Source organism: Sinocyclocheilus grahami, unplaced genomic scaffold (assembly GCF_001515645.1).
Source record: "Sinocyclocheilus grahami isolate Dianchi unplaced genomic scaffold, SAMN03320097.WGS_v1.1 scaffold240.1, whole genome shotgun sequence".
Taxonomy (NCBI): domain Eukaryota; kingdom Metazoa; phylum Chordata; class Actinopteri; order Cypriniformes; family Cyprinidae; genus Sinocyclocheilus; species Sinocyclocheilus grahami.
Genome location: NW_015505419.1, coordinates 674,097 through 700,220, shown reverse-complemented (window position 1 = coordinate 700,220; position 26,124 = coordinate 674,097). Strand labels below are relative to the sequence as shown.

Genomic DNA, 26,124 nt, shown 5'->3' with positions numbered 1-26,124 from the left:
TAAATATGTAACAGACAAGCAGTTTTAAGTTAAATTTGCTTTATTGTCCTTGATTTCGTCTGTTTCAATAGTCAAAAAAGAATTTGTGCAAGCAATTTACATAAACTCCTCTCTGTACATGCATTGTAACAAGCTGGTATTATTACATGATGGCTCCTGATCAAAATTTCGAACATAAAAAAAAAAAAATACATTGTGCAACTGAAATGTGCTGGAAATAATCACTTGATCACTAGGAGGCGGCATCTTGATTTTGAGTCGTGGATTGAAGAGGAAGCCCTGAGGGGTCCTGACGGGATGAGCGACGGACACCTGACGTGGGCAACTCCAAAAGTGTCTGAATGGTCTGACCGATGCGAGTGAGCCCCTCTTCCTCCAGAATCAGCTGCGGGGGACACAGTGTGTCCTAGTGGGATTTGATGATAAAAAAGAATACCAATATAAGTTTATTTACACAAAAAAAAAAGATAATAAAATAAGCAATAAACCATCTTGGCATAATCAGACGGCTCTAGGAACATTGCTTCTTGTATTGCATGCCCTGAAATCTGCAATATATGCTTCTAAGAGGAGATGCTAAAGGGTGAAGTGCACTCAGTTTAGACAAGCAAGATCCTAGACCTCAATATTAAAAGCTTTCCATGCACCTAAGGATGGTTGAGACATGCAACTCCCATCTGTCATCTCAAGGACCCACAACATGCAAGATACTCCTCAGAAGCAGACATGATCACATAAGTAAAGTGGCAACAAGAGGCACTTGTGACAGTCTGAAACACATGACATAGGAAGGGCAGGCAATGCATGCAGCACAGCACTTGATAGCAAAATCATTTCTTTGAATTGCAGAAGCCATCACACAGCAGTGTCGTTTAAGACTCTGTCTCTCAGAGACGTAGCCACGCAGTTATAGCACTTCACAGAGAGGATGCCATTTCATCCCAGGGTGGAGTACAGTGAATGGAGCATAACAAGCCAGCACTTCACCATCTTGAAAATCCATCATGCATTCCAATTATTAAGTTCAGTCAACCTTAACCGTATACATTAAATATAGATTATGTACGAGTTGCATTTGATAAAAGGCTTTTATTACCATATTCAAGATGTATATCACATGCAGTATACATCGGATTTTGCAGTAAGCTCATTGCTTTAACACAATAAAAGTGCAGCAGTATTACAGTGTGAACGTATTATGTTTTTAACCCTCTATTGTGCCATGTGGCCATATGGAAACAATGCACTTTTCAGAAAAAACCAATGACATGTGGCATTGTTGAATTCAAATCAGTCTTTAAAGAAGCCAATAATGTTGTTTTGAAGACACGTAATTTGTTTTTTCTGGGGGTCAGCACATGCTCAAGAGCTCTTCTTATTGTCCTATTAAAAACATTTCTTCAACATCTGGGTTTTTGCTGCTTCTCTGTTAAAATGGGTGTTTACGCTCATATATTGTTAAGTTTACTAATACAGCTTTACAGTAAACTGAGAAAATATGAATGCAGCCATACGGCAATTGGCAGTGATGGATTTCTTTATTTGGAAGTGTTTTTTGTAATTATAATTATGTAGAACTCAATTATGATTTATGTGATTCATGTGCTCAGAAAATTAATAATACTGAAATGCCATGAATAAGAGTGCATGATGACTCTACCTCAGAATAGTATTATAAACAAAGAGTTTGTAGTTCCAAGTGCACAAACTCATAAAATAAACATATTTAATTATAGGAGAATTCTGAAATTAAAATAGATTTTCTTTAATGGTAGAGACATTTTTTTAAACGTTCCATAATTACAAGAAAAAGCTACACCATATAGGGTTAACTAGCAACTTCTTCTCCCCTTTGAACACAAAGCACTTTATAATGTCAAAGTGAAAAATGAGCTGGCCAGTTAATTAATAAATAATTAAAAAATAATAAACCGAAAACAAATGAGCACATAAGTGTGCTTTGACACACTTTAAGTACAGAAGTAAGCAAAATAATTTCTTGATGAAGGTACGTCTGCACGCAGATAAGGTGCTTCACATGATTTCAGTGTAACTGCACCTGTGTCTGATAGCATCCTAATCAGTGCATTTACACCGTAACACTGGCAAGTGTGGTAGGAAGAAAGTCTCTGATGATTTAAAAACGCAGTTTACTCAGAGAAATGACATTCGTCTATTTTAAGTGTTGATTAATTGTACAAATGCTTGAAGCAGCCTAACAGTTCTTTCAAACACTTCCTGCAGAATCAGTGTCTACAGACAAAACCTGAACTGTTGCATTTAAATACTAAGCATGGTGTTTGAAAAGAAGAATGAGCTAAAGTTCCATTGTCACTATATGACCAATAATAGCTGGTAAAATAGCGTTAACGTAGTGTGTGAACACTTAAATGCTCACTTATTTTCTTTGTTACTTTGATTTGTCCTTGGGTTTGTAAAGTTGTTTGTGCTGATGGGTGGCAGTATATTTTCATCTAAAGAAAAGTTCTATCATGCAGTTATATATCAAAAAATCTTACAGTACATTGCATTTTATATGAGCATGAACTGTATGCATACCATTCTTAAAATAAATGAATCCTTTTTAGTAGACGCATTCAGTTGATCAAAAGTGACAGTAACAACATCAATAATGACACATTAAAGATATCTATCAAATAAATTTGTTCTTTGGAACTTTCTATTCATGAAAAAAATACAAAAATATGCAGTACGACTGTTTTCAACACTGATCATAACAAATGTTTTTTGAACAGCAAATCAGCATTAGAATTATTTCTGAAGGATCATGTGACACCGAAGACTGGAATAATGCAGACTGCTGAAAATGGAAAACAGTTCTATTATTTCAAAATATCAGTTACTGTATTTTTGATCAAATAAATGCAGCCTTGGTGACCACAGGAGACTTCTTTCAACCCCAAACTTTTGAACGGTAGTGTATAAACTTAGCGTCCAGTATAAACAAGCAGACGCTAGGGTCCACAAGTCTCAAAAAGCATTTTTCTGATTTTTTTGCCCAACGTTTCAAATTCTGTTATCAAGCAAATTATTTTTAGCAATCAGTAAAAAAAATGGAATTGAAAAAACATTTTAAAGTGCCCCTATTATGGGTAATGAAAGGTTCATATTTAGATTTTTGATATTTTGACATGCATGCAAGGTCAAAAAAACACTTTTATTGTCTTATAATATGCATTTATTTTTACCTTATTTGCACAAGGACTCCCAAACTATTGGTTTTTCCAAACCCCTCCTTTGCGTGACGCTAATCTGCGTTAATTGGTCCGATTAGTCTCATTTTCCCTTCATCATGCCTGTAATGCCTGATAAAGCAGCGTTTGTGAGCGCAGTGCTGCTTTGTGTACAGTTACCGGGGAAAAAAGCGGCACCTAGTGGCAAAGAATGAATTTGCATTTTCATTCAGACCAACGTGAAAAGACCAACAAGTGGGCGGGCAATATGCTAATGTTTCATGATGACACCAACATGAAACGGCTTGGGAATTGGGATTCGTTTTAAAAACGACTCTTTATTTTGAGAGACAATAACGTTATACATGGTGCACTTTCAGATTTTAAACTTTCCACTTCAATGAGGACCAAATACAAGCCATTTCAAAGCCCTTCAAGAGATAAAAAAAAAAAAAAATTGGGATGGGGAATTTGTGCCAGTGCTTTAAAACTCTTAGGATAACAAGATCCCTTGCAGAGACCACTAGAAGGTGTATAAACTATCCTGGGATCAACAGCGATGCTAAGGCAATCAGGTGGAAAAGCCCTTCATGAGTGGAAACCATGTCTATGTACAGATAAATTCCACATCCTCTATAAAAAAGCAGTATGTGGCCATTAATGAGCTGTTTATGAGCATTTTGGTGTCAAGACGTCTGATAATTTGCAATATATTTCAATATTTCACTAGTTCTGAAATCCTACAACTAACCTTTTAAGATATCTGTAGGGAGCTTTAACATGTAAGCTCAAAGGCATTATGGGTAAGGAATTTGCTCTGATATATATATATATATATATATATATATATATATATATCAGACGGCGTCAACGGTGTGTGTGACAGTGTACACAGTACAGAGATGATGGACTTTAAAATCCATTACATTTACACATTGATACTCGCTCACACTATGCTATAAGGTGGCAGTAGAACAGATAGAGCAAAGCCATGAGGAGAGAGTAGAAGAGCAGGAAGCTGGTGGAAAAAGGGGAGGAAGGAGAGACAGAGGGAGAGGTGCCACAGTTGTCCTCGTTCACCTCCTCCTCTCCTCCTGCTATTGCCAGGAGCGCCGTCACACAGCGGTGCACTGCAGGTAGCTTACTGCACAGGATATCAGACGCTAAACACAACTCCATCTGAGAAAGAGAGAGACAGACAAAAGGACAGGAAGAACAATGCAGAGGAGACAAACAAAGAAGTTTGGACACACTGTTGAACAAAGACAAAATTAAAGCCGGATCACTTAAAGGGATAGTTTACCCAAAATAAGAAAATTCTGTTATCATTTACTAACCTCTTTTCGGAACATGTATAACTTACTTTCTTTTTTTTCTACAATATAAATTGTAATATAAAAAATTAAGGAAATTATCACTAGATTACTTAAATAGCAATATTTGGAAACATTTGGAATAGATTAATCATTCTAGAATGATTTGGGAAATTTTGTTGATGAGTGCATCAGCATTTTGAATACTTTTTTGCGCAAACCATCCTTTTATTGCTAAAAGTTTTGGGAAAACCTTAAAAAATTCACACTTCAGTATAACCTTTACAGACAACAACTTAAACCTATTTTTGTAACAAGAGAGCAAACAAATATATATATATATATATATATATATATATATATATATATATAGACACACACACACACATGTAGGTATGCATGTATGTATGTATAATATGTATATTTATATATAATGTATATATATATATATATATATATATATATATACACACATACACACATTATATATATATATATATATAAAATGTGTTTGTGTGTGTGTTTTGAATGCCACATTCCCACTGAAAATAAAATATGAAAATAAAATAAGAATAAATAAAATAAGAATATTTTACTGTGATTATTATTGTTATTAAATATACATATTAAACAAAATAAGGAACATATTTGTTTTAAATAATTTAAAAGTACAACTATAGTATACAATTACTATACTAATATTTACATTAGAGGCCGACCGATATGGGTTTTTTGGGGACGATACCAATACCGATATTAGGGAGTAAAAAAAGGATGATATCGATATATCGGCCGATATTCTTTGTGTATATTATAGTACAGTACCAGTCAAAAGTTTGGACACTTTCCTGTGTCCAAACATTTGACTGGTACTATATTTAGAATACAGTATATACATAAACAGAATATATATATACACAAACAAATTTTTTGCAATGATCCCTCAAATGTGGTGATCAAACACTTATAATGATGTGACGGAGATACTTAATGGAGGCAGGGCATTTAACAATTTAACAATAAACTTTATTATCCAAAATGAGTCTGACATCAGTGCACTGAACAGTAAAGTTTAAGTTTATTCAACTTTAATTCAATTCAATTCCATTCAACTTTATTCCGTTGAAGTTTATTTCACTTCGGAACATTCATTCACGGATTTGCGCTACTGTCTTCACACACAGACGAAACTTACTAGAGAAGTGTGAAGTGTGACATAATATACCTCTGTAAATAAATACAATATAAATTCATGTCTCGCACACTTTAATGCCCTTTGAATGTAACGTGTACATTCCCTTGGAACTGGAATCATGGCGGAATTTCATGTGAAGTCCACTTCGCAGGGCACTTAAGGTCGAATAAAACCACGCTTGAATGCTGCTGCCTGAACAAGAGACCTCCTTACTGAAGTGAAAGTGTTGACTGGTGTCACTATCTCACGAACGGAAGATATGGCCGTTCAAAGTTTCAATGGTTTTCCATAGACTTGAGCTTTAAAGCATTTCATCCAGGTCGCCAGTAGCAAACAATGGAGCGCGCTCTGCTGGACAAACTAAGTAATTACACCATTTCAAGCATTTTATCTGCGTTATATGTTCTGTAAAAAAATGTTTCATATCAGCGGCATATTCGTCGATACCGATATATTGGCGACAGGCTCATATCGGCCGATAATATCGGCAAAACGATATATCGGTCGGGCTCTAATTTACATCTTCATTTATTCATCTTCATTTTATTTCCAGTTTGACTGCAGAAAATATATGCACTGCGGGTTTCAGACCAAAGCGCAGTACTTTGTTAATTTACTGTACATGCGTGCAGTTCACGATACAGCATTTCAACGTCTCAAAGTGGCTTGATTCATTTATTGCGAAGTAAGATGCAGAACAATCATGTCACGGGCTGCACGCACTTCACTCTGAAATCTGCAGCACATCTGTTTATTTTATTAAATCACAGGCATTCCGCAATATCGAGTTCATTTCGATATATATCATGCAACCCTAACAATGTCCAAGCTGCGCTTTTCCATACAATGAAAATGAAAGGTGATTACAGCTGTCAAAATCGCCAAGGCAAGACTTTCATTGAAAAACTAATTTATTGTATAATGAATCTATTCCAGATGACTCAGAATAAAGTGCAGGAGTCATATGGACTACTCATATGATGCTTTACAGTGCTTTTTGTAGTTTGATGGGTCCAGTCACCATATACTTTCATTATATGGAAGAGAGCAGCTCAGACATTCTGATAAACATCTCTTTTGGGGTTCCACAGAAGAAAGTCAAATTATTTTGGAACAACATTAACTACTTGAGATGACTATCCCTTTAAGATAAATAAATAAGATAAAAATAAAACAAGAGAGCGCACAAAAAGGAGCAAATTGAGCTTGAAGCAATTGAAAGACAACATGAAAGAGCTTTAACACTGTTGCAGTCAAATTTCAGTGGGCAAAGTAGGTTTTTCTCATTTACAAACAGCTCAGACAATACATCTCAGGAAGACCAAAATATGGAGGATAATAAAAGAAGCAAACAATAAAAGATGAAATTTATGTGTACCTCAGGGACTCCCAGTCTACGACATGCAGCAATGAAGTTTTCGACATTGAGGCGGCACTTGGCAGCACTCAGCTTTGGCTGAACAGATAGAAATATTGCACATACATTAATTAGAAAGCACTTCAAGAACAGCCTGCTAGTAATCCAGCTGATCCAGGATCAGCCTTCTTCAAATATGGATAAATATGGATTACACATAAAGATCCAGGCATAGTGCTTGTTTTCTGAGATACTAGATTATGTTTTGGCCATAATGAAAATAAGATCTAAGTATTAGCTCACCACTGCCGGTGAGGGGATGTGGATGATTGACACAGAACGAGGTCGCACGTGATTGGCCAACTGGCAGAGAACTGTGCCATTGGACAACGCCTCTCCCAGATCCTCAGGCAGAGAGATCTTCAGACGTGACTCCAGAGTCTAGCAGAGAGACAAGGAAAAAGTGAGACTACTTGGATGAAAAAAAAAATATATATACACTTTTAAACCTAACAATCAGATCTCTGGAGGGAATTTTCTTGGAAGATACACATCACTTTTTCAAAACACCGGAGATCAAATCAGAACACATCACTTATAGAACAGCTGAATGTTGTTGGAGAAAATCAGGCAAATCATGCATTTTAAAACTCCTGTCCAAGCCTTAAACAATACTGGACTACAATATATATATAGAAATATATATATATATAAATTTTTTGGGACACTCCTAGTGAGCTGAAAATGTAGCTATTGGTAAAAATACTTTCTTATTTTTAAGAAATCAAAATGTTCTTATTTTCAAAGTCTCTTTGCTCACCAAGGCTGCATTTATTTGATTAAAAACATTAAGATTGTGATATATACTCTAATATGTTGATTTGTCACCAAGACACATTTCTTCTTATCCATGTTGAAAACAGTTGTGCTGTTTAATATTGGAAACTGTGATACTATTTTTTTCAGGACTATTTAATGAACAGAAAAAAAAGGCCTTCATTTAAAATAATAAATATATTACATTGTTATAAAAACTTTCTATCACTTTTTTATCTAATCTACGCACCTTGATAAAAGTATTAATTTCTTTTAAAAAAAATCTTAATGACCCCAAACTTTTGAAAATAAGTGTGTCAGAAAAGCTAGAGATGGTGAGATGAATAATACAGAATGCCTCTTTACTTTGCGCAGCTGCAGGATGTCTGTTCTCTCCTCTCGAGGGGATCTGAGTGTGGAGCGGGATTCACTGCGGCCAGACTCCGCCAAACTGTTTCCTGATCCTGAGAGAAAGAGACAACATATATTATTGACCAAATCAAGAAAATAGCTCCTATATTCCTAGACTTCCGTCCGTCCGTCTGTCTGTCGTGGCCTAATGGTTAGAGAGTCGGACTCATAACCCAAAGGTTCCGGGTTCACGTCTCATAGTGTGTGTGTGTGTGTATGTGTGTGTACCCGTCTTGACGTTGCAGCGTGAGGATGCGCGGAATAAGAAGCTGTTGGGTTTGGGAGCAGAACCTGTAGGAGAACAGGGCTTTGCAGAGGACGCATCTGGAACATGATACAAACATGATTCATGATTCATTAAATACTGAAGTTACATTCATTAAGACTGGGTATGTACCAATACAGTTGACGTTAATAAAACAAAAGTGTAATCAATACATTGTGTCTATATTATATTTTATTTAGGACAGAGAAGAATTGGTCCCCCAGCTGAGCCTGGTTTCTCACAAGGATTTTTTTCTCCATTTCTATTAACTGATGGAGTTTGGGTTCCTCTCCACTTGCTTAGTTAAGGATTACAAAGACCCTTAATATTCAGTTATCATATTATCATTGTCTTCAGCAGAGATGCTTTTAGCTGAATTTAACTTGTTTCATAATTGATCAACTTTACACAGTTACTGAACGGACTTGAGCAGAATAATTACACTATTATCTTGTTAGAGTTGCTTTAAAGCAGAATGTGGATTTGTTTTATATTTGATGAAGTTTGCATGACTGATTCTGTTATTTTCCTGTTTATTACTGTAAAGCTGCTTTGAAACAATATGTACTGTATAAAGTACTACTGTATATAAATAAAGGTGAAAAGACTAGACTTGACTTATATACAAACTATATTAAATTACTCTCAACAACAACAACAACAACAACAAACACCCAAGCACAACAATCAAATCCCTGTCAAAAAGTGTCAAAGCACTTATGAAACCGCACTGCCCTCTGGTGGTCACAGTGCTTTTGGAGGGTTTATTTAAAAATAAAAATAAAAAATAGAATTCATTTGAGGGACTGTTGAGGACGGTCTTTCACAGAGCATGTTCTTTGCCACAGTTTCTTCAAACTAGGGTGCCTCAGCAAACTTCCAAGGGGGCATCTCTCTTATTTTTTAAACAAGACAAAAAGCATTAAAATAAGCTAAATGCATGACTGAAAAGTGTCAGGTAAATTACTTTTATCTAAATTTTTTTAATTGGTTAAAAAAAAGTGGGATCCCTGAAGAACTTTCAGCTCGTAAATTCAATTATTTTAATTATAATTATTTTAGTGACTTAATTCACAGGAACTAGGACTGCCTATAAATTAAACTACATTTTTGCATGAATGCAAAACAATTTCCCAAGCAGATCCACAACAGGTAAAAGTTGGTCATGTGGATTTGCAGCACTGACCAACAGAAAGCAGCCTAATTTGAAAGTGACTTCTGCGTGAGTGATGAAGAAAAAGAAAAAAATAAGAAAGATCTTAAGTGCTATTTTTCATTTGTACTGTCTATTAATAGCGTGATGTAAGCTAAAAGCGACTGAAGCATCTTGGTACCTGTGCGACTGATGGAGCGTTGTAAAGACCCCGATTGAGAGGATGGAGAAACCTGATCTACACTCTGACAGGAAGAGAGAGAAGGAAGCATTAAACTCTCATGTATGATTAAAACACTTCAGCATGTCTAACAGAATGAGGTGGAGGTGCAGAGTAAATGTGAAGCACTCACTGCACATCTCTGCTTCAGGCCATTGGGTGGAGAGTTGCTATCAGAATCACCACTAGAGGGACACAGAGATCAACAATCAACTGACTGTAAACAAACTACAAAAGCATTTTAACTTCTAGACAGCTACAAAGCAAAATTGTAATACTACAACCACACCATGCCCGTTTCACGAAGGTAAATACTTTCAATGATTCAAGACTCTAAATGTGCTTTAAGATACTAACGAAGTAAAGGCACGCGACAGCAGGTAACAGTGGTTTCCTTTACAACCACAAGGCCTTTGATGATACAACACCAGAAAGGAAATAAAAGAGGCCAGTTTATGCACTTTATACCCATCATGTGCTTTTGAAGATTCTTTATTGCTTGCTATGCATTAGCAAACAGGCTTGTTAGTTCTATCGCTTTTAAGGCCTAACAGATTATTATAATTTTGTCTTACCCTGAAACACTTCCTGTTCCTCCATGCTTTGTCGTCATCGCCAAGTTACTTCCTGTTTTTACAGTCATCTTCTGCAAACTGTAAGACATCAAACGCTTATTAGTCAATAGCCTCCTGATACAGAAGAAAAGCAGACAAGACTTTGTTCTTACAAGTACAGGCATTCTGGGAGAGCCCCTCTGATGTTCTCCTTCTGGCTATACTTTCAATGATTCAAGACTCTAAATGTGCTTTAAGATACTAATGAAGTAAAGGCACGCGACAGCAGGTAACAGTGGTTTCCTTTACAACCAAAAGGCCTTTGATGATACAACACCAGAAAGGAAATAAAAGAGGCCAGTTTATGCACTTTATACCCATCATGTGCTTTTGAAGATTCTTTATTGCTTGCTATGCATTAGCAAACAGGCTTGTTAGTTCTATCGCTTTTAAGGCCTAACAGATTATTATAATTTTTTTCTTTTTGATGCCATATCACCCATTGTGTCGAATTTCACATTCATTCAATCCCATCAGCCACTCACGTGCTAGCTCGGTCTCTCTGCTGTTGGGCTCTCTCTCTCTCCTGCCAGATGAGCAGGTTTCCAGGTCTCCTTCTCTCTTCTAAAGTGGGACTGGATGGTGAGCCGGAGTCTGAACCATCTCCAATCACAAATATCCTGAAAGACAGTGAGAGAGATTTACGTCTTTATTTATTTTTGTCTGGAATCTTTTTCTCAAGAATGTTCACCAAAAAAGGTAACTCAATATAACTTTTTCTGAAGAAATTGCGGCACTTTATTAAGTCACCACCACTATGCAAGGGTGTTGTGGGCTGTTGCTGAAGTGTTTTGTGTGGTTTTTAGTCATTGCTGTGCAGTTTCTAGGGTGTTCTGGGTGATTATTTACTGACTCAAGTCAAAAGAGTATCTATCATTTTCTGGTCCCTAAATAGAAGTCAATTTAGTCAAGGGGATTTTTTGTCCATTTTAAATCGCCCACCTTATGTCTGATTGCTTAAAAACATAATAGCACACCTCTCCACAACAAGCCACATGATTTGAGGTATCACTTACAGTTAGGAGTTCAAAGGAGTCTGAACCATCTCCAATCACAAATATCCTGAAAGACAGTGAGTGAGATTTACGTCTTTATTTATTTTTGTCTTGAATCTTTTTCTCAAGAATGTTCACCAAAAAAGGTAACTTAATATAACTTTTTCTGAAGAAATTGCGGCACTTTATTAAGTCACCACCACTATGCAAGGGTGTTGTGGGCTGTTGCTGAAGTGTTTTGTGTGGTTTTTAGTCATTGCTGTCCAGTTTCTAGGGTGTTCTGGGTGATTATTTACTGACTCAAGTCAAAAGAGTATCTATCATTTTCTGGTCCCTAAATAGAAGTCAATTTAGTCAAGGGGATTTTTTGTCCATTTTAAATCGCCCACCTTATGTCTGATTGCTTAAAAACATAATAACACACCTCTCCACAACAAGCCACATGATTTGAGGTATCACTTACAGTTAGGAGTTCATGAATTATGGTAATTAAATAAAATGATATATATATATATATATATATTATTTTTTTAAAATCTGAAATGACCTTTTACTCTGAATATTTTTAGTGTCCTTTTAGAGTTGAATGATTTGGCACACATTTTCACTCTTTTTGACCCCTTCAGTACGACTTTAAAATAATAAATGTTGTTGTTGTTGATTATTTTCTAAAAAAAAAAAAAAAAGCATTAAATAAAACAAGTAATATATTTAAAGGGGGTTGCTGCTGCCTCATATAATGTTCCCATGTTATAAGAGACTCAAGCTCACAGCACAGATGGAGTTTCTGTGTAAAGCAGCATTTACTGTGAACCGAGCCACTCCAAGACACTGAAAAAACTGAACCATGATCTGCTTGCATGAACACGCTTCAGTGCTGAGCTGAAACATGCAGTACATATATTTAAAGCTGCAGTCCGTAACTTTTTTTGGTTAAAAATGATCCAAAATCAATATTTGAGCAAGTACATAACCAGCCAGTGTTCAAAACTATTGCCTTACTTTAGCCCGATTCACAACGGTTAGCTTATAATAATGTTTTCTAATTTGTGTGGTACGGGCAGGTTTTCGCGGGAAATTCGAGCATGCCGCTGCGTCATTACATCACGTCTGTAAACATAAAGAAGTTGTCCCGGCTACTAGGCTATCGCATGTGAGGATCCTGCAGGTGGCCAATCGTTTATAGCCTTTTCTCACAGCAGCCGGAATAATTAAATGTATCATTTTGATGGCGGATTGTAATCCAGAAAGGATTATGGGTTTATGAAACACATGTGAATGAAATTAAATTATATTCCAGTTATAAATGTGCTTCTGATTACAGATAGCCTGGGATTACACAAGATTTGTATTTTAAAGACAACCAGTTCGAAGGGAGCATAGTTTGCTTTTTGGGTTAAAAGAATTTCTTAATATTAAATTCGAGTGGTATGACAATTAGAGATTAGACTGTCCAGAAATTGAAATCTACACGCTAATACACACTATACACATAGGCACGCAATGCTGATGTTGTTAACATTAACAATTTGAGAATAAAGTATAACAATAATAATAATTTGCACGGTTTGATGTGATATGAGCTAATTTAGATTAAACCACCATTGGTAGCACGATTTATTGTAATGCTTTTTTCCTCAGTTGGTCAGAACAAACGTGGAAGACTTGTTACTTGTTCAGATGACAATACTCGGTGAAAATTCTTATTTGGGTCATATATTCCAAGACGTAGGCTAGAATCTGTGAGTGCAAAGTACAGTAAATATCCACACTGGTGCGGTGACTGACTGCCACACATACTCTTCAGAACATTAGATTCATCCGCGCTGGATCCGTGCCAGAGTACAACCCACACAAGCTAGATAATTCCGCACACAGCTGCAATTGCAGGTTTTCAAACAGAGATGGCGACAAAGCGGCAAAACTTACGGACTGCAGCTTTAACTAAGGTGCAGCTTTTGCAATGTGAAAATCATGATATTGATTTCATTTTATATATTGTGCAGGCCTAGAAGCATGGAAGAATGTAACTATTATTTTTTATTAATATTTTGTTCTATTTTTTACAGTAAAAAAAAGAAAAATATCTTTAATTTGGCTGCTGTTATAACAGAATAAAGCAGATGAGTTTACTGAGTAACTGACAGTAAGATACTCAATTACACTGAAACTGTGGGAGGAAACTCGCATTACATATATTGACTTTTCCCAGCACTGCCTCACAGATTGACCTTGTGCAATCAAAGTGGAGGAGGGATCCAGTCTAATTAAGAGACTGTTTTTCACAGCAACTGTTTAAGCATGTATTATAATCAACTGAAGGACGTCACTGTGGCCTTCAAATCACACAGGCACAGGAGAAACAGGTAATTGTAATTCTGACTGTCTGCTGCTTTTTTTCTACCTCTATTTTTCTCTATAAATGAACAACTCTGCACATCCTCTCCATCTTGGAGCACCTTTGGTTCGTTGACTTATTCCACACCCCAAAGAGAGCTACTGGAAATGTTCCGGCCTGCTGCCATGAGACAGTACAATGTCTTCCTCTCCTCCATTTATCATGCCCATCCACACATTACGTACTGTAGCACGAGAATGGATCCTTCCCAGCTGTATTCAAATGCATTCAAATTCGGACACTTTTTTTGTTATGTCTTCGTACTCTTAGTTTATCCTGCATCGTCTCATTTGAATGCAGTATGTCTACATGACTGATGTTTCTTCATGGCCAACACTGAGTGCGGATCTCCGATGAAAAATCGAGCAGATCAAGCAGAAACTATTTGCAATGTTTGTAAAATAAACGTATCTAACACAAGCCGCTGTGTAAGTTTACCTGATACCACACACACAAGCACAGGTCAGTTTGAGTATCTAGTGTCTGTAGGTCTAAAAGCTCCACTATCAGCCACCTAACAGGCTGGTCAGATAAGCTAGTATACTGCTGAATTGGCATTTTATGTGGGTTAAAATGCATATCATTTTCTATTTCTGAGAGTTCTGGGGGGCTCTTTTGTATGTGAGGACCCTTCAGAGACATTCTCCATTTTAATAATAATAGCAGGTTTTGTAAGCAATGTGTGTATTTGCAAACAGATGTGAACATGTGCATAAGCCCTTACCTGCTGCCTGTAGATTCAGGGCTCTGGGAGGGTGTGCTGCTGGTACTTTCACTCTTTTCCTGTCATGGAGAGAGGGGATATCATTTTAATTTGACATTACATCAACATAATTTTTACCTTATGACTTCTACACTAACAATCAAAAGTTTGGGGTGAGTAAGCTTTTTTATTTTTTAGTAATGAACGAATGCTAAAAGAAATAAGTAAATGAAGAATCCACAACCCTTCATTTTTTTGCGTTTTGTTGTAGCAGCCTTATGTTAAAACTGCTTTAAATAACTTTTTTTCCCACATCAATCTACACTCCATATACCATATTGACAAAGCAAAAACAGAACTGTCACAACTTTGTAAATTTATAAAAAAAAATAACTGAAATAAGTACATTGCATTACATTAACTCAGTACTTAGCTGAAGCACCTTTACAGCCTTAAGTATTTTTGGGTATGATGCAACAAGCTTTGCTCATTAGCATTTGTCAATTATCTGCCTTTCTTCTCCTCACCTCTTCACCTCTCAGGCTCTGTCAGGTTGGATGGGGGCAGACGCACATTTTCAGGTTTCTCCAGAATTATTTGATTGGGTTCAATCCCAGGCTGTGGCTGGGCCATTCAAGGACATTCCCAGAGTTGTCTAAAGCCACTCTTGCTGTGTGCTTAGGTTCATTGTCCTGTTGGAAGGTAAACCTTCTGCGTCTGAGGTTCTGAATGCTCTGGACTAGGTTTTTATTAAGGCTATCTCTATATTTTGGTGCATTGAGCTTTTCTTCTACTCTGACGAGTTCCTCAGTCACTGCCACTGAAAAACAGCCCCTCAGCATGAGGCTGCTACCAGCACACTTTACTTTTGGGATAGTACTCTGCAGGTGATGAGCAGAATTGGTTTCCTTCAAACATGATGCTTAGATTTGAGGTTCATCAGACCAGAGAATCTTGTTTCTCAGAGTCTGAGGGTCCTTTAGTTGCTTTTTTGCAAATTCCAAGTGTGTTTTCATGTGTCTTCACTGAAGAGAGGATTGAGTCTTGCCGCACCGCCATAAAACCCAAATCGATGGAGTGTTGCAGTGGTGTTTGTCCTTCTGTAGTTTTCTCCCATCTCCACATATGATCATGGAGCACAACTAGAGTGACTATCAGGTTTTTGGTCACCACACTAACCAAAGCCCTTCTCCATCGATTGCTCAGTTTGGCCAGGAGGCCAGCTCTAGGAAGAGTCCTGGTTGTTTCAAACGTCTTCCATTAAAGGGTAACAGAGACTACATGCTTCTGTGGCCCTTCAAATGAAGCAGTTTTTTCCTGAACTCCTCCCCAGATGCGTGTTTGATGCAATCCTGTTTCTGAGCTCTACAGGCAGTTATTTTGACTTCAGGGCTTGGTTTTTGCTCTGATATGCATTATCAGCTGTTAGACCTTTTATTAAGACGTGTGTTTTTTTAAAATCATACCCATTCAATTGAATTTGCCACAGGTTATCTTCACTTAAAGTGTAGTAACATCTACAAGTAATATGAATGCTCCTGAGCTAAATTTCAACTGTTTGAATACTTATGCAATGGATTCATTTAAGTTATTTATTTTTAATAAATTTGCAAAGATGTTAAAAACCTGTTTTTTGCTTTGCCATTATGGTGTATGGAGTGTAGAATGATGTGGGAAAAAAGTAATTTAAAGCAGTTTAACATAAGGCAGCAACATTACAAAACGTGAAATAAATGAAGGGGTCTGAATACTTTCGCAAGGCACTGTATATATATATATATATATATATATATATCATGGTTTCCAAAATAATATTAAGAAGCACAACTGTTGACAGCAATTATAACAATATTAAATGTTTCTTGAGCTCCAAATCAGCATATTAGAAGGATTTCTGAAGGATCAAGTGACACTGAAGACTGCAGTAATGACTGCTGAAAATTCTGCTTTGACATTACAGGAATCATTGACATTTTAAAATATATTCAAATAGAAAACAACAAATAAAATAGTTATCTTAATTGGTAAGAATATTTCACAACATTGCCGTTTTATTGTTTTCCTGTTTTGATCAAATAAATGCAGCATTTGTGAGCAAAAGAGACTAAAAATCTTATAGAACACTTAAATGGTAGTTTATATGTCTGAAAAACATATTCAAAATGTAGAGTGTTAGTTAACTTAGAGGTGCATATTATTTTTCCCCTATGTAAAACAGTTTTAACCCTAAAGAAATGAAAAGTGCTATTGACAGCCATCTTCAGATCACATGACCAACTGAATATTTCTCACTTCATCAGCATTAACCCCCTAATATCACACACTTTCAGTTGTGCAATGAATCACAGATGACAAACATGCCATCACAAAAATGTGGTATTTCTACAAAAGCTACACATTTTCATCAATTTAAATACAACCTGACTGCAGTTGGTACCTTAATGTACTCAATATGTACCCTACACTAAAATGTAAAAATATCTAAAAAATATCTCTTTAGCTCTGTGTATGTAAATGGCTACCTTTAGTGTCAACATTACCGCAGCAACAGAAACCTGTCTGAATGACTTTCATTTCCTCATAAACTGATTTGAATAAGTCCGTGCTTCTTACTTTTCATCCTCTCAACAATCATTTTAAGTCATCAAGTAGTCTCATCTACCAGCCAGTGATTCACACCTACTGGTATTACCATGCTTGAGGTGGTCTTTGTTCTGACTGAGGGAAGTCAGATTACTAACAGCTGCATGTAAACACGGCTAATGACATTGCTAACCATATTTTTTGGTTGCCAATAGCTGTCAGTATAGATCTTCAACTTTCAAGGCCACTGGAGCATCCACCAGCACAATACAGGGTACCATTTGGAAAAGGGCCAAAAACAAAAGCCCTGAGTGCACCTTTAATGTTCAGTGTACTGCTTGTGTCACTGCAGTAAATCCTCCTCACCTGTGGGAGCTCTGTAAGTGGAGGGTGACACCGCTCCTCTTCTTCCTCCGTTACACTGTTGCCTATAAAATTCACTTGCTCCAGGTCTCCATTCACTACAGAAAGGACAAAGAGTTTTAGAAATGTTTTATCACTGACAACCAGTGGCCATCTAGATTTAGAGCAGCCTTTTTGGCTCCAAGGCCCCCACAGTCCACAACAACATTTGAAGTCCCCGTGATTTTCACAATTTCTACATGATAAAATAATTTATAGCTTTGCATAACCACAAAAATGTATATTCAGAAAACAGTGAAATATCCCAATTATTTTATTTTGTTTCTTTTGTTTGTTTTTTATTTTATTTTTTACCACAAAAATGTACATTCAGAAAATGTAGAAAAATTCCAATTGGAGTATTTTATTTTGTTTTGTTTACCACAAAATATACATTCAGAAAACAAAGGAAAGAAAAATTATTTTCTTGTGTTTAGTTTTTTTCTTGTTTTCGTTTCTTTTCTAGATCTACAAATCAAACAATTCTTCATATATCCAGGTTTTCCAACACTGTAGGAATCCTGATTCGTTGAAGACATAAGCACTATTAAGTGGGTGAATTAAAATAAGAAACATTTTTAGTTGTTTTAGCTTATTTTATTTCCTGTTTTGTCTTGTTTTAAATTCTGTAAGTCATCCTGAAGCCCCCTTGGATGTTTGGCCCCGTGGTTTAGAACCACTGATCTAGAGAGTCCATTAACATTACCTTTGGGTGTATCTAGCAATATATTTCTCTCCTCTTCCTCCTGAAAGTTTGTGCGTTCGCGGGAAATGTCCGTCAATCGCAGCGACCGTTCCGAGAAATCATCAGCAGACTCAAATAAAACAACACAGACACACAGCTGTTTAAAATGACACTCAATAAGCCTTTAGCAACCAGGGAATTAATGCTTAAATTCACAGCTCTTTATACCTCATTTCCTGACCATCTTTTGCTACCGCTGTCCACACTGTTAAAGCCAGAATCCAGGCCACCATACTGACCGGGGAAGAGGTCCTGATCCAGACTACACAGACCACACGCATAAAGAGAAGCATGAGTAGAGTTTTCACTGATAGAGGCCATTCAAACTTTTCAACACTCTAAGACCTCTCGTCCTTGACGATCCCTCACCAGCTGTTGAAGGCGGTGGGCCGCAGAGCTTTTTCAAACTGGTCCTGAGTCCTTTTGCAGGCCTCCATGTTCAGATATTTAAAGATGTGGAACTTTCCTTTGGAGCAGATCTGGGCGGGGGGCATTTGGAGGGGGTTGTTGTCAAGAATGATGCTTTGGAGGTGCCGGAGATGACGGTAGCACACAGGCACGTGCGATATGCGGTTACACGACACATCCAGACGGACAAGCGGCAATTCTGACAGCTCTGAGATGAGAGAAGAGTCAATCTACAATATACACTGGTCCTAAAAACTATTCATTAATGCGTGAATGTCACAAATCAAGTGACAAGTCACAAATTAAAACATGACTCTTCCGAGTCACAAAAAAAGTCATAAGGGTCAGTTTAAAAAAAAAATGATACATCAAAGCTGAATAAATAAGCTTTCCATTGATGTATGGTTTGTTAGGATAGGACAATATTTGGCCGAGATACAACTATTTGAATATAGGGAATCTGAGGGTGCAAAAAAATCGAAATACTGAGAAAATCACCTTTAAAGTTGTCCAAATGAAGTTCTTAGCAATGCATATTACTAATCAAAAATTAAGTTCTAATATATTTATGGTAGGAAATTTACAAAATATCTTCATGGAACATGATCTTTATTTAATATCCTAATGATTTTTGGCATAAAAGAAAAATCAATAATTTTGACCCATACACTGTATTTTTGGCTATTGATAAATATACTCATGCAATTTAAGACTGGTTTTGTGCTCCAGGGTCACATATTTGCAATGACTTTTAGCCAGCAAAGTCTTCAAATTCATAAATGTGTCTTATCAAAGTAACCATGAGTGTAGTTCTGCACATTAACCATTAAAGGGGTCATATGATGCTGCTAAAAAGAACATTATTTTGTGTATTTGGTGTAATGAAATGTGTTTATGCGGTTTAAGGTTAAAAAAACACATTATGTTCCACATACTGTACATCAGTTTCTCCTCTATGCCCCGCCTTTCTGAAACGCATCGATTTTTACAAAGCTCATCGGTCTGAAAAGCGAGGTGTGCTCAGATTGGCCAGCTATCCAGTGCGTTGTGATTGGCCCCTTACCATATTGTGATGCCATGTCCCGGCCGGTGCGACGAGACAAAAACATTAAAACCCACTTATGCAAATCTTCCTACATCGTGAGGTAGACATGTGGGGGCGTGTTAAAACAAGGAGTTTTAGGTAGGCGTGGTTGACTCTTAACTTTTATAAAGAATATCTCTTTGGATTTGAGACTTTAGTCTTTGCAACTTTACAGATCTTCTTTATGCACCAAGAGCTTGTAACACAAAGAGAAAGGAAAAATTTAAATCGCATCATATGACCCCTTTACCACAGGAAGTGACCAAATTCAGTAAAGTAAATCAGTTGTTTTATCATTTAAAATGAAAAAGATTATTTATATATATATATATATATTGCTTGAAATAATGATCTTCAATGACCTTCACACACTTATTTAAGTGTGGTTTAAGTGTCCAAATATTTTTTTATTAATCTGAAGGAGAAGTAAGCTTGCTATAAAAGCCTCCGACAACCACAAAACACATTGGCTTTTGGGATGTTTGTTAATTTAGAGAGGTCACCAATTTTTTGTGATATTTCAAACAACATCTCAATCTCCGTAATACTGCAAGATAACACACTATTCCTTTATGTCAGCGGTTCTCAATTCCAGTCCTCGCGTACCCCCGCTCTGCACATTTTGTATGTTTCTCTTATTGCTTCAGACGTTTGTTATATTTGACTGTAAGTGCCCTACGATGTGGACATTACCGGATATTCCGCCATGATTCCAGTTTGAAGGGAGCATATATGTTTCACACAAAGGGCATTTAAGTGTGCGAGACATGAATTTAAATTGTATTTATTTACAGAGGTATATTATGTCCCACTTCACGCTTCTCTAGTAAGTTTTGTTTGTGTGTGAAGACGCTGCAGGCTTAGGGAGTAGGGAGCAATGGACACTGTGTAGGGACCATGTCAATCGGAAGACAGTTGCTTTATGTAATAAGGCCTAGAAAATATGATTGAGATACCCACCTTCTGGTAAAGTTGGAAGCTGATTTCTTCTCAGATTTAAATCCCTTAAACATTCTAACTGGCCGAGCTCAACAGGAAGTGACTGCAGCTCATTACAGCTCACATCCTGATGGAGAAACAGACAGTGAAAGGAAGGAGCAGTGAGAAAGATGAAGGTATGAAAGAAATTATAAAACAGGGACTGAATATTGCGCATACACTACTGTTCAAACATGAATACTTTATTGAGCAAAGGAGCATTAAATTGATCAAAGGTAAGAATAAAGACATTTATTTCTATTTTAAATAAATCTTTTGACCTTTCTATTTAGCAAAAAATCATGAAAAAATATGCATCACGGTTTTCACAAAAATATGGATGGATATAATTCTAAAGACTGAATCAAAGGTTGCTGAAAATTCTGTTTTGCCATCACATGAATAAGTTACATTTTAAAAGATGTTAAAATAGGAAAAAGTTGTTTTAAAAATGTAAAAAATATTTTTACAACATTGCTGTTTTCACGGTATTTTTAATCAAATAAATGTATCCTTGGTGAGCGTGAGAGATTTCACACCACAGACAGCTGTCAGAAATTTACAGTCATTAATAACTGTGTTTGTGTGACCGTTTTTGACATGGTTTAACTATGCTAACTAAACTACAAATTTTAAAAAAAACGTCCTCAAAAATATCGTGAAACGCTTGTGAGAACAGTTGAGATGTTCTTATAGAGTGCTACAGCTGTGACGTCAAAACCTGGAATAGTAATTCACTGTGGGTTCCCTAAAAATTTCCCTGTGGGTTTTTATACGTTTTTTTTTTTTCTTCTCAATTTATGAGTATAACGAGGTCTATGATCGATATAAACTGAAGATACTTGGATGTTTTGTTCTTCAACGTAAATTACAGTCACTCATACTGAATTCTGATGAAGTCATGAATAAAAAAAAAAACCATTATAAAAAAAAAAAACCATAGGAAAATCTCAAGGGAATCCATAGCAAATTAGTCATCCTGGTTTTGACATCAACCAGTTTGTGTGAGGGGGAGGGTTAGGATTTAGCAGATCAGCTCTGTATACAAAGCTTTGTCCATAAGGTGCCTTTAAAATGAAGATGAGGGTATATCTGTCAGTTCTACGTACCAGTTGTCGCAGGTGTATGAGTGTGTGTATGGAGGCCGGTATGACTGATAACTTGTTGTTGCTGACGATGAGCACCCGCAGGAGAGGGAGCTGACATACTGACAGCGGTAGACTGGACAGCTGGTTACGACTACACCACACACACAGAAAGAGAGAGAATTCAATTGACCAGTACAAAAGACTGACTTTTTACTGTATTTTTACTAAGATTTACTGTATATACAATCCTTCAAACCAGCTGAAATTTCACTCAGGGTGACCTGATTATTTTGTGTACATTACCATCCAAAAGTTCAGGGTCAGTTTTTTAAATATTTTTGAAAGAATCTTATGCATCTTCTTACCAAGGTCAAAATTAGGGGTGCAACGGTTCAATTTACTCACGGTTCGGTTTGTATCCCGGTTTTAGCGTCGCGGTTTCGGTACGATTCGGTACGTGGTATGTTAATATAGGGAAAAAACTATATTGTCAAATAAAAATAATGAAGATAACAAATAATCTAACTACAAGCAACAGCACAAATAAATACAATAGAGCAAAGCAACAAATAAAATAAACTGTGCTTTTCAGGTTTTTAGGTAGGTCTAACATTAGTTTTTAGGTACAGAAATTGAATAAAGTAATCAAATGTAAAATAACATTGCATATTTGACTGTATAAATTAAAGATTAATCCTTATTAAAGTTACAAAAGTTATTCAATCAAGAGCAGTTTAAACACAGATAGCAACGTGTGCTGTTCAGGTCTCACCTGCGCTATCAACACGTGATGACGGCATAAATGAGTTATTCCAACATACAGCACTCGCATTGAACAAAGAGTGACTGGTTTGTCCACGTATTGTTTTTTTTCTCTCATCGCTCTTGTTGTAATTTATTGGGAAGCCAGAATTTGTATCCATCAACAGAAACATGCATTAGCCGAACTCTAACAAACCATATTACAGATGCATTGTCAGATTTAAGTTAAACCACGGTCTGCATGCCGAACTGTGTGTGGAGAATGGTACGGTTCGATTTTTTACCGAGAACCGTTGCCCCCCTAGTCAAAATACAGTTGAAAACAGTAAAATACTGTGAACTATTATTACAATTTAAAATAGCTGGTCTCTATTTGAATATAGTTTAAAATATTATTCAATCCTGTGATGGTAAAGCTACATTTTTAAGCAATTTTGTGGAAATGGTGCTACATTTTTTTCAGAATTCTTTGATAAATAGAAACTTGAAAAGAACATCATTTATTTGAGATGAAATTATTTTATTGTGAATGTACGGTGGCCGAGAGGTGCAGAACAAATCACAATTCTGAAAACAAAATAACAAATTACAAACGCAAATGCAAGTCTACAAAACAAAATAACAATTCAGAAAGCACAACAACAATTCAGAAAACATTATAACAAGTCAGAAAACACAACGACAATTCAGACAAACCGGAAAAGGTAGGTATAGTTTAGGTGTAGGGAGGGCTTTATTGTACCAATAAGGTGGCATCCATTTAATAATTAAAATTATAATTTACACTCAATACGTTATTATTGTATACTGTTTTATAATGTACTACAATACTGAAGTGCAGATAATTGCCACTATTTGCAACAAGTAGTATACTTGATAGTAGAAATCCTGCTATTTTAACAGTGTAAATAGGTATTTGCACTGTAAATAGCATATTGCTAAAAATACTATTTCCACTTAGTGTAAATAGAATCCATTGCTAATACGAGATTTGAAAAGGGAGGAAAAAAAGTTCAGCAAAAGGCGGGATCGAACCCGGGTCGATCACGTCAAAAAGCCAAAGTCAAACGCTTATCTGCACCACTGGGGCTGATGAATTTCAGTTACTTTTAACTAAATATAAATAGACACCCCGTATTTTTTTATTCCATAGTAAGGGCAATTCATAAAATACATTTAAACTGAGCTACTTTAATACCATCTCTGAACTTTCTACCACGACTCTGCTGTTCTTCGGCTGGTTCTTCCTGTATACGTTGATTGACAGATGTCGTCCAGTCAGCGGTGAGTAATCCCAAACCAATGGCGCTGTTTCAAACTATACCTACCTCTACCGGTTTGTCTGAATTGTCGTTGTGTTTTCTGACTTGTTAATTTGTTTTCGGATTTGTCGTTGTGTTTTCTGACTTGTTATTTTGTTTTCGAATTTGTCGTTGTGTTTTCTGACTTGTTAATTTGTTTTCGGATTTGTCGTTGTGTTTTCTGACTTGTTATTTTGTTTTCGAATTTGTCATTGTGTTTTCTGACTTGTTATAATGTTTTCTGAATTGTTGTTGTGTTTTCTGAATTGTTATTTAGTTTTTTAGACTTGCATTTGCGTTTGTAATTTGTTATTTTGTTTTCAGAATTGTGATTTGTTCTGCACCTCTCGGCCACCATATGAATGTGTGTGTGAGACACATGAGCCTGTTTTACCTGAGGTTGAGGTAGGTGAGGGCTTGCAGCTGGCACAGGCTGGGCGTGAGGGATCGCACACAGTTGTGGTACAGGCTGAGCGTCTCCAAAGAGACAAACTGACACACCTCCTCTGGCACCTCACAGAGCCGGTTCTTTGACAGGTCTGAAAGAGAACCACCAATCACAGTTAGCACACAATAAATAATGACCAATCACAGATGCACACACACACACACACATACTTATTTATTTTTATTTAGTCATTTAGCAGATGCTTTTATCCAAAGCGACTTACAAATGAGTACAACAGAAGCAATCAATTGTAGTATTAAAACAACTAAAAACAGATACAAAACCAAAAGCTAAAACTTTATCAATACTACTTATACACATTTTAAAAATAAAGAAATTAAATAAAAATGACAAATGCATACAACAAAATTTCAAAACTTAAATGAAAAACAAAAAATAAAGGTAAAAACAATTCTAAATATTAAAGAACAAAAGGTATGAGTATAATAATGATTCTAACATAACACTAAGCCAAACACCAAAAAAACAACTACATATGTGTGTATGTACAACCACACACACATACATATATATATATATATATATATATAGCTTTATGTAATGTATCATTATTGTTAAGATAATTCAGCACATTTTCCCCCTTAAATTTTAAATTTTACCAAAAAGTGTGTGGAATTCTCACCGAGTTATTATTAATCATTCTTAATATTTTTTAAATAATTCAAAGCATTCTCAAAGATAATCCTATTTGATATTACAGTGATACTATGACTTTATGTAAGTGTAAATATAAATTAAAATCAGCAAAAATCCATGAACACATACTTTTAACATTTTAAATAAGATGTTGCATCAATACTCAAAGAGAATGAGTATTACATTATGGTAATGAAAACTGTCATGAAATTAATAAAAACAATGGTCCTAAAAATACAGCAAATATACACAAACACATTTGGTAAAAATGTATTTAAAGCCTTTATGTATAATGCAATATAATGGGTTTGAAAACAATGCAAAATTGTTAATTATTATTCATAATGTGCAATTTCACTTAACATCAATATTTATAACATTCATAACTAATTATGAAACATTGGTTTAGTACAGATATTTTTGAATATTAAAGATATTTTGCTTTTGCAAAGATGGGAACACTTTTTCAGCAAAAAAGATGGGAACATACATCAAGTTTCTGTATTCTAGTGCTTTCTGGAACATTACAACATATTGTGGGACTAGTCATAAAAAAAATCATCCAATGTACACAAATTTCAGACAACTCACTTCTGGTAACTGTTCATGTTAAAGGAACTGTTTATGTCATTTTTATGCATGAGTAGTAGATTAGCTTGTATAAAGTGTCAGCATATTTTTTTTTGTTTTCATGAGCACTGTTAATGCTACACAAAGTAATGTGGTTCTCGTATTCAGCTTGTCAAACTTCTTTACAAAATATTAAAAATAATAGCCAAACAAAAGGTTTCTAAAATCAATAATCGCAAATCAATAATCATATATAGGCCTACAAGCTGCAAATTATATATATATATATATATATATTCAATAGTCAACATATATACATCATATATATATTCAATAGTCACCATTTGAAGTGGATCAAAAAAGTTCTTCAAAGTTGTCCTAAGACAAGTATGCATTTTGGTTTTAGGTTTTAAGACAACATTGCTGAAAAGTTTTGATCCACTTCAAATGTTGACTAGTGTGTA

General features: G+C 35.8%; 1 protein-coding gene across 2 annotated transcripts in view; it reads right to left on the bottom strand.

Annotated features, from left to right (window-relative positions):
- Nucleotides 1-51: 51 nt before the first annotated feature.
- The window catches only part of lrch4 (leucine-rich repeats and calponin homology (CH) domain containing 4), a 47,575-nt gene continuing 21,502 nt past the window's right edge, over nt 52-26,124 (bottom strand). The window contains exons 2-18 of one of the 2 annotated variants that reach the window (XM_016289070.1): nt 24,380-24,524; nt 21,944-22,073; nt 20,817-20,922; nt 18,734-18,980; nt 18,533-18,626; nt 18,326-18,434; nt 17,584-17,678; nt 14,656-14,714; nt 11,024-11,158; nt 10,500-10,577; nt 10,058-10,109; nt 9,886-9,949; nt 8,515-8,610; nt 8,242-8,339; nt 7,363-7,500; nt 7,081-7,158; nt 52-406 (exon numbers count right to left, since the gene is read on the bottom strand). In XM_016289070.1, coding sequence (XP_016144556.1) covers nt 233-406; nt 7,081-7,158; nt 7,363-7,500; nt 8,242-8,339; nt 8,515-8,610; nt 9,886-9,949; nt 10,058-10,109; nt 10,500-10,577; nt 11,024-11,158; nt 14,656-14,714; nt 17,584-17,678; nt 18,326-18,434; nt 18,533-18,626; nt 18,734-18,980; nt 20,817-20,922; nt 21,944-22,073; nt 24,380-24,524 — 1,898 coding nt within the window. In that variant the 3' untranslated portion in view covers nt 52-232. Of the gene's footprint in view, nt 407-3,593; nt 4,374-7,080; nt 7,159-7,362; nt 7,501-8,241; nt 8,340-8,514; nt 8,611-9,885; nt 9,950-10,057; nt 10,110-10,499; nt 10,578-11,023; nt 11,159-14,655; nt 14,715-17,583; nt 17,679-18,325; nt 18,435-18,532; nt 18,627-18,733; nt 18,981-20,816; nt 20,923-21,943; nt 22,074-24,379; nt 24,525-26,124 lie in introns of those variants that run through there. The other variant, XM_016289069.1, reaches the window with a different exon arrangement.